We start from the raw sequence: 9,708 nt of genomic DNA, 5'->3' as shown, positions 1-9,708 counted from the left end.
AACTTGTATATTGTTTGCAAGAATTTATTTTAAGTACTTTTTAAGTACTTCACGACTTCTACATATAATTTTCAAATATTTAATTAATTAGAAGCTTAAAACCATTTAAAATAAACTCTAACAAACACTACCTTAGATAATCATATCGCAAACACAATCTTCCTAGAAATGACGAGGCAAGGGGCTCTCCATTTCGGTTATCAACACAAAAAAAAAACGCTATAATCCGAGAATATTTAAGACATCTCTGAGGAAACTAACACTCTCATTTTAGCCAAGCGATGAATTGCATATCTACATCAATAAGAGTGTTATTAAATAATAAAAGGTTGTATAGCACAATGTTTAGTAAAGAGACTATTTCTAAAAATAGTAAAATACACTTCTGACATGATTATAATAAGTAAATTCCTTATAAGAGTAATTTGTCCCAAGTTCTTCTGGTTTTTAATAGACGTAACTCGTTTCTTGGAAGAGGAAAAATGGTGGGTTTGAGTAATATCTTTTTCCTGTACGTATGTGCAGTTGAGTGCTTGCACTTTAAATGAGTAAAATTCCTGATCTTTCCTTCTCGTCTCAGGTTGCGACTTCTGGGCAGGCTGGTTTTACTGCTTTGCTTTTGAAATCATCCAGTGGTTTAATTTAGTGGGTCGGTTTTGCTTCTCTATGTCATTCGTTCAATTTCTGGGTGGGTCTTTGTGATAATTGAAGGATCCATGTTTTTGTGGGGTTATGTACAGAAGTAATGTGTAGTATTATTCTAAGAAAAGCGATGAATTGTATATCTGAATGAATTAAAAAATGAACACATGCATTCATTCTAATAAATATACATCTTGTTAACTGCTACGAACTGATCTTTGTATATGTATTTGGTATGTAACTTTATAACTGCTAGTAATTAATTGTTGAGTTTTGTTAGTTTTCCTGTATTTTCCTTTTTCTATAGCTAGTTTTTGTTATGATTTCTTCTAGTATATGTTAGTCTTTTGACTATGAGCACAACGGTTTGAGAGACGACATTTTTGTTTCACCGGTTAATTGAGTCTCTTTTGTTGCAATTATTTGAATAATGTTTACATTTATATGATAAAATTTCATGTTTTGAAGTGATTTGGATCGAAATATGCTTGTTGGCCTCTTTAACTTCAATGAATCTGAATCTCTTACTGCTTGGTTGAGTTTCTTTGCAAGATGGACATCAAACATCGAGGCATTATACTTTCTGTGTTGCTTCTCCAAATCAAGTCTGGATCATTTTTTAATAATGTCTGATAAAACGATACCGAAAGAGGTTACTCGCAAAACGTGCACCAGCATCGTACATCATGATGCAAAGAATAAATGCACAAAAAAATCATTTGCATGTGATTATATATCGAAATAGGAAATGTACAATGTGTCTTCAACTTGAGGATGAATGAGAATGCATTTGCACAATTATGTTATTTGCTAACCCGTGTTGGAGAGCTAGTAGAGTCGAGATACACAAATTGAAGAAAAGGTCGCAATTTTCTTTTCTACATCGGCACATCATAAGAAAAAACGAGTAATGGGGAACGATTTAATACGTATCAACCACACATTCTGCATCCATTTCCATGATATTTTGTTATTAGTTCTCCTTGCTCCGTCGGCATTGCTAAAACTGGCGCTGTAGTGAGTGCTTGCTTCAACTTATCAAAGCTATTTTGACATTATATTCCGGTCCCCAAATAAATTTCGCATTCTTCTTCGTCAAAGATGTCAAGGGTACTGCAATAGACGAAAAACCCTTGATGAACTTACGATAGTAGCCAGGCAAACCCAAGAAACTGCGGATTTCCGTCACACTTTTAGGCAATGGCCACTTATTGACTGACTCCAGCTTAGATGGGTCGACCTCTACGCCCTTTTTTGACATGATGTGTCCTAAGAATGCCACCCTCTCTAGCCAAAACTCATACTTGCTGAACTTTGCATATAATTTCTGATCTCGTAAAAATTGGAAGGTCTTCTTCAAGTGATGCTCATGCTCCTCTCGGCTCTTGGAATTGATCAAGATGTCATCGATGAAAACAATAATAAACTGATCGAGGTACGACTGAAATATGCGATTCATGAGATCCATAGAGATCGCCGGAGCATTATCAATCCAAAAGGCATCACTAAAAACTCATAATGCCCATAACGCGTTCTGAAAGCCATCTTATGCACATCCGTCTCTTTTACTCTCAGCTGGTGATATCTAGATCGTAAATCTATCTTTGAAAATACCGAAGCTCATTGTAATTGATCAAACAAATCTTCGATTCGGGGTAACGGACACTTATTCATTACTGTCACTCTATTCAGCTTTCTGTAATCAATGCACAGTATCATGCTCCCATCTTTTTTCTTCACAAATAGTATTGGCGTGCTCCATGGAGAAAAAATAAGGCGAATAAATCTCTTGTATAGAAGCTCTTGGATTTGATCTTTTAATTCTTTCATTTCAGCAGGTGCTAGGTGATATGGTGCCTTAGAGATCGGCACGGTATCAGGCATCAATTCAATAGCAAATTCCACCTCTTGCTCGGGTGGGATACCAAAAACATCGTCAGAGAACACGTCTAGAAAGTCCTTGACTACCACAACGTCCTAAATATATTGACTGTCAGTGTCGGGTCCTGATACAATACTAGCAAGAAAACCTTGGCAACCTTTTTGAATAGGCTTCTTCGCACGCGTGCATTAAATAATATGCGACATTTGATTGTTTTCTGCCACCTCGAAGATAAATGCTTTCCCATTGGGCGGTCTAATAGATACTGACCTACGCCGAAAATCAATAGTAGCCCCATTCAGTGTGAGCCAATCCATGCCCAAAACAATATCGAACTCAGGCATTGGTAATACAATAAGGTATGCCTGTATAACATTCTTTTGCAATTTGTGTTCCACATCCTTAACCACGCTTGTAGAGACCATATGTTCGCCATAAGGCACTGTAACTCTGAATCACGACTCTACGTCCATTGGTAATATTTCCAATTTCTTCACGAAGGATTCAGACATGAAAGAATGATTAGCTCCAGAATCTAGCAAAGCGTAAGTAGCTACGCCCGCTAACAAAATTTGTCCTGATAATATTTGCTTTATACTCGATTAAGGCCGTAAAATTTAGAAATTTCATATCATCTAGACCCCTCTAATTTCCCATATTAGCATTCCTCGAACTTTCGATAATTGATAATTATCCCCTTAAGTTTCAAAAATTGCCAAGTGACCCCACCCCTTAAATTTTTTAAAGTTGCAATTTAGTTGTAAGAAGTCTCGGATTTTGCCATTTTAACCACTAAAGAATTTTGAATTTACTAAGTTTTCCTCAATAGTTTTCGAAAGTTGTTGTTTAGTCTCTTTAATTTTCAATCTTGTACAATTTGATCCAAATAATTAGTGTTTACAAGCACTCAATTCCTTAAACCCTAGAATTTGAAATATTCAATTTTAAGTCATCAAGTTCCATGCACCTCAATTCAATTCTAGCATTCATGCTTATTATTTCAAGAAATAAGGCAATTTTAAATACTTGAATGGTTGGAGTACCTGTAATAAGAGTAGTGTCTGACTCCGCTTCCTCAACGTGCATCACATAGGCCCTTCTAGTCGTGGGTTGCTTAAGCTTTGGGCAATCACCAGCCTTATGCCCATTCCTCCGCACTTGAAGCACTTGTAGGTGTCCCACATGCACTTTCCGTAGTGATGGCGATCGCACTCCTTGCAAAGTGGTTTCTCAGCAGTCTTCGGGACGTTTTCTCTAGGTGGTTGTCCTTGTCTTTTTTACTGTCCTTGCCGCTTCGGTGGTCCCGTAAACGGCTTCTTGTTTTGCTGACTTGATTGCTAGGCACGATTCCTCTTGCGCTACATTTCCCAGTCAATATCCTTCAAAGATTGCTCGGCTCGAAAGCTTTAGAAACAGCAGTAGTATAGTCAATAGGATCAGTCAGCATCACCTTGACGGATCTTCGACTTCAAACCATCCAAGAAATGTCATAACTTCTCCGCAGCATCATTAGCAATCAAGGGCACGAAATGACAGCCCCTATCAAACTTCTGCACAAACTCAGCAACAATCAGGTCCCCCTGGCAGAGACTCATAAACTCTCTCTTCATCTTCGAACGAATGTAGGTAGTGAAATATTTATTGTAGAATACTCTCTTGAAGTCCTCACAAGTCAGTGTCGCAAGATTCACCCCTCGCTCCGCTCCATCCCACCATAAGGAAGCGTCACCCTTCAGCAGATAAATGGTACAACGAACTCGGTCAACGTCCGCCATATCCATATACCTAAAAATCACCTTTAAAGATCTAATCCATCCCTCAGCCATGAATGGATCAGTAGTGCCAGAAAAATCCGCGTGATCCATCCTCCTAAATCGGTCATAGACACCTTCCGGTCGGACCCTCGCCCCATTTCCCACGTGCTGCTCTAGTAAACAAGGCATACCGACTAGTACACGGGCACTAGCATCCTGATTAGGTGAAGGTTGTAGAATCTTCTCCTCCTGCCTATCCTCATTATTACTACGTAGAATCCGTCTAGGAGGCATCTCTATACAAATCGTCCATACCACGTGACCAACATGCATTTAACATTTTAAATTAACCCCGTATATAACCTCTCTATCATGTATAATAAAAGCTTTAAAGTTCAGCATAAAAAATCTAAAGCAGTAAAAACTCACAGACTTGAGGCGTGACTTCTTGAGCTTCTCGGAGTGGCAGCAACACAACCCTTTGGGGATCCTTCGCTTTGATACCAACTGAAACATCCAATAATTTTGAACTTTAAAATCCTACTAATTTTTTTTTTTGAACATAAAATTTCGAACTTCCCATTTAAATTAACTCAACATTTCCATAACCAAAAACTTAATTTAACATTTAAAATCTCAAGTGCATAAAATCTCTAAATCGTCAATTAACAAAAACCTACGTCAACTTTAAAATGATCAAAACTAAACTTCAACATAATACATAAAAATCTCTAATAAACCATTATCAAAATCTTTAAAACTTTAACTATCAAGCTAATGCAGAAAATAATTTCTCCCGGGAGTGTACTGCTGAACTCGATCCACAAAAGCGTCAGCGCCTCTCTCAACTTCATCTTCATCTGCAACATTCAAACCTAATGAGTCTAATGACTCAGCATGTTCTAAACATGAGTAGCAAATAATACATAAATAAGCACATGCATTAAAGATAATATTTTTACTCAAAATAAGCTAGCATAAATTTGTAAGCATAATTTAATTGAAAATCGTCAAATCATAAAGCTTTCAATCATTTATCATTTTGGGTGAAGTTTGATCCTTGAAAGTGACTAGCTGTATCTTTTGGTCAACTGATCAGTCTTAACTCATCATTGCGCATGGGGACGGGCATTAGGCACCTACGTAAAATGGAAATAATATCGTTGGGCTTCCTCTGGGGCCTTCTCCCGTAAACAGGCTCCCTCTGGGGCCTTCTCCCTCACGATATTCTCAAAAATCATATATAATATCCTTTCTGTCACAGTCAATTCACATCCTTCAAAATATATTTCTTTTCTCTTTAATCATAAAATATCATGTCATTTCCCCATTTGTAAAATAGCATTTTTAACAGTAAAAATCGCACAACTTTACAATAAATCATAAAATATCATATTTTCATCATATATGTTTTAAAATATCATTTAGCATGTGTTATGATCCCTCGGGACACTGCCAGACCTTTTTGTAGTACCCAAGTGTAAAATGACCGTTTCGCCCTTGGACCCTAAAATTCTCGATTTTGATTTTTTCTTACTTTTATTGACTCGAGATTAGCCCAAATATTTATTTAAGCTTAGATTTGACTTCTAATATTTTTATTTAACGTAAACTCGAGCTTTTTGATTTAATTCCTTAATTTTTAAACCGTGAAGCGTTTAAATCCAGAATTTATCCCAACTTTAATATTCTCTTCCAAAACATTAGACATCAACTTTTTATACCTAAACTACCCTCAGGAACCATAAACCGACCCCCAGTGGACCATGGTTCGAACCATTTTTTCCTTCATAGCCTAAAACCAAACCTTAATACTCTCTAGGACTCTCGATCTCACCCAAACCACGAGCCACCACCAAGCACCCTTGACCTGACCTTTCCCTAGCCCTCTTGGACCCTCGTCAAACCCTCCTGGACCAGCACACCCAGCCCCAACCACGCAAGAGCCCATGCGCGATCAACTCCCAAGCCGCGAGAGTTCTCTCCTATTATCATCGAGCCATCATGGACCAAGCCGCCCCAGCCCAAGCCCTGACCCCAGGACATCCTCCCTAGACCCTACTGGATCAGCCTAGACCACCCCAACCAAGCCACAAGTTGTTCCCTCTGAAATCGCACCAATGCGTGCATGGGAAGAGTCCTTCCGGTGAAGGACTCTTCCATACCAGCTGCTCTTGAGTCCTAGCCATGCTAGGACTCTTCCCACCTCTGAACCACGTCTAGCACAGGCCTTTGCCCAATCCCTGGCCCAGCCGCACGTATCCATGCACCAACCCGTAGGCTTCTTCCCTCAATAATCCCTAGAAAACCCTAGGTTGGTTGTCTCCCTTGCCAAGCTCGGTTCAAACATGTATTTTGTCCCCTAACGACTCTTTTATCGTCCTTTAAACACCTCCTACTGGTAGCGTGTCCGTAGGAATCATTACGTTTTTCCAATAAGCGTAAATTAATCAAAACTTTGAAAATATTTACTATATCGTTAAACGGTTCATGTTTCAATATTTTTCATGCAAAAATAATTAAAACAAGCATAATATAATTTGAATGATGCGTCAAAAGAATTTAGAAACGTGCCTTTGTGTTTAGAACACTCGAATATACGATCGGTTGCGTGGGTTGCGAAGGGAGACGAACGGACGATGAAGCCTCCTTGTTTTTCTCTTCAAAATCTCGAAAATATGTGTGTGTTGAGTGTGTTAATTTCAGCTGAATGGTGCCCAAGGAGCCCTAGAAATCTTTTTAAAATTTTCAAAAATTGCATGTTAAAGGTTTAAGGTTTTTGGGCTTTTTGTTTAGGGTTAATTGAGCTTTCTAATCTTAGGTAAATTAGACTCAATAATACCTAATTAATTGTAAAATAAAAGTTTACAAAATTTGTTTTCAAAATTAACAATTTTTTGAACTTTAATAGTTCTTCATTTGAACAAAACTGGTTTCCGGATAAAATCGAGCTCTTTTTTACCGGGATAAAAGCTCTTCTCATAAAAAAATTCGAACTTTACCATTTTTAGAAAAATATTATCATATTTAATCATATTAATAAGCCATGAAAATATTTATTGAAAAATATTTATTTATCTAGGTCGTCCCCAATCTCCTTTCCCTAGCCTATTATCAAATATTCGGGTAAAATCTACAGTTTTCATAAAATCATGCAATTAGACCCTTAATCATATAATATGCATCATGTAAGCATTTAAAATCAATTAAATAAAACAATTAAGCAACTTAAATTATTTGCATGTATGTGGTTTACGCGGGTTAGCTTTTGGACGTTACATTGAATAAATCAGAATGTCATTGATAAAGACAATAACAAATTTATCTAAAAATTCTAGAAAAATACGGTTCATCAAATCCATGAAAACCACTGGAGCATTATTCAATCCAAAAGGCATGACTAAGAATTCATAATGCCCATAACGTGTTCGGAATGTAGTTTTAGGAATATCTTCTATTTGAACTTTAAGCTGATGGTATCCAGAACAAAGATCGATCTTTGAATACACTGATGTACCCTGCAACTGATCAAACAAGTCTACTATACGTGGCAGATGATATTTATTCTTCACAGTAGCTTTGTTCAACTGCCTATAATCAATGCATCGGAACTCCCCAAGGTCACATACTTGGTCTAATATAGCTTTTTTTCAGTAAGTCCTGTAATTGGTCTTTGAGTTCTTTCAATTCCGCTGGAGCCAAACGGTATGTTTGCTCTAGAAATAGGATTTTTCACTGACACCAACTCAGTACTAAAATCTATTTCCCTCTGGGGTGGAAATCCAGGAATCTCATCGGAAAATACATTAGGAAATTCCTTGACAACAGGAATATCTGAAACTTCAAATATTTTTCCCTGTGTCGCATCAACTGCATAGATCATAAATCCTTCATTTTCTGTTGACAAGAGTCTAAACATTTCCATTGCTAACACTAATGGAATACGTGATTGTCAACATCAATATACGCTCGAAAGTAACATCAAGTCCACCATCAAACAAACAAATATTCTACTGTCGCACAGTCCAGGACCAGACACAACATATCACAAACAATCCAAAACAACATAAAAACATCACAATACGGCGACACAGGGCATCTCCCTGGCAAAAGTAACAAACTAGTATAATATATAGATATTTGGGAACTCTGACACGAACAAACTGACTACTGGGTACCACTCGCTGGTGCTCCACCAGATGCGTCAAATCCCCTATAATAAACTGTTATGCCACAAAAAAAAAAAACCACAACGTAAAAGAAAACAGGGGTCGGATCCCATTATGACAAACCAGTAAAATTACAATGTATATAAAAGACATGTAATAATACCAAGTAAATGCAATGATATGCGATGCATGAATGGTAAGAATGGAATAACGGATAGCAAATGAAGTCCAAACAAATAGCATCAACAACAGTAACAGTGGCCACCCATGCCAGTAATGCAGCATCAAATCGCCCCTCGTCCATGCACGTAGCATCGGGAATGCGAGTAGCTAAGTCGCTCGTCCTTATCTATCAACTGGGAATGTGACTAATCCTAACCCACTCGTCCCTCTGATGACTCAGTATATATCTCAACAAAATAAACATAAATCGCCGTCAAAAGAGTCAAGGCTCAATATGTTATGTCAATACAATTAATGCATGAATGCATCAGAATAAACATTCAAGACACACAATAGCAAACAACATCCACTGAATATTCTTACACGCCAATATAAGCGCCATAATAATATAGATTTTGGCGTACCTCCACTACAAACTTATAATACCACAGTAATTCTTAAGGACTTTCTGATGAACTCATCTGACGATATAACCTACAATATAAATTCGTTATATACTTCAATATACTGCATTCCAAGTGAATAAAACAATTTAAATTAGAGCGGTTAAAAATATAATTCTCGGCAGCCTATAAACCCATTCAAAATCTGGAATCTCAAGCTTAATACCTCAAGAATCGAGGCTTAAATGCACAACGGTGATCTCGTGGAGGTGGCTCGTCGGAAAATTCGCCAGAAATACTGTTCACGGTCAGAAAATAAGCTGGATAACAGGGAAAAAAAGCTTAATACTTCACTTATATAAACTAATCCACCAAGAACAATCAAGAATCAAAGCCAAAACCTTGCCTAAAACTGGATCAAAGCTCACACGCACAGGTGATGGAAAACAAGCCGATCGATCTTGTAACCTTCCGATTCATGGTAGGAAAGAGGCTAATAGATTGGAGGAAGAAGATTGCTGGCTGGTGTACCATTCTTCCAGCTACTGGCGGCGCGACGCGATGGCTGTAGAGAGAAGAGAGAAAAGCTGACGGGTTGAGGAATGGGATGAATAGATTTCTCTTCTTTACTGTGTACGCAATACTCAATAAATGGATTGGGTAAATAATTAAATGGAAATGGGCTGCACTTAAGT

At 37.6% G+C, this 9,708-nt stretch overlaps 1 protein-coding gene across 1 annotated transcript; it reads right to left on the bottom strand.

Moving 5' to 3' along the window:
- Positions 1 to 4,011: 4,011 nt before the first annotated feature.
- LOC140991219 (uncharacterized) lies at positions 4,012 to 4,572 on the bottom strand. Its single transcript, XM_073461161.1, has one exon. The coding sequence runs from the start codon at positions 4,570 to 4,572 to the stop codon at positions 4,012 to 4,014; it is 561 nt and encodes a 186-aa protein (XP_073317262.1).
- Positions 4,573 to 9,708: the final 5,136 nt, after the last annotated feature.

This window comes from Primulina huaijiensis, chromosome 13 (assembly GCF_012295235.1).
Source record: "Primulina huaijiensis isolate GDHJ02 chromosome 13, ASM1229523v2, whole genome shotgun sequence".
Lineage (NCBI taxonomy): Eukaryota > Viridiplantae > Streptophyta > Magnoliopsida > Lamiales > Gesneriaceae > Primulina > Primulina huaijiensis.
The sequence above is the reverse complement of the archived record's forward strand: the minus strand, read 5'-3'. Positions and strand labels throughout refer to the sequence as shown.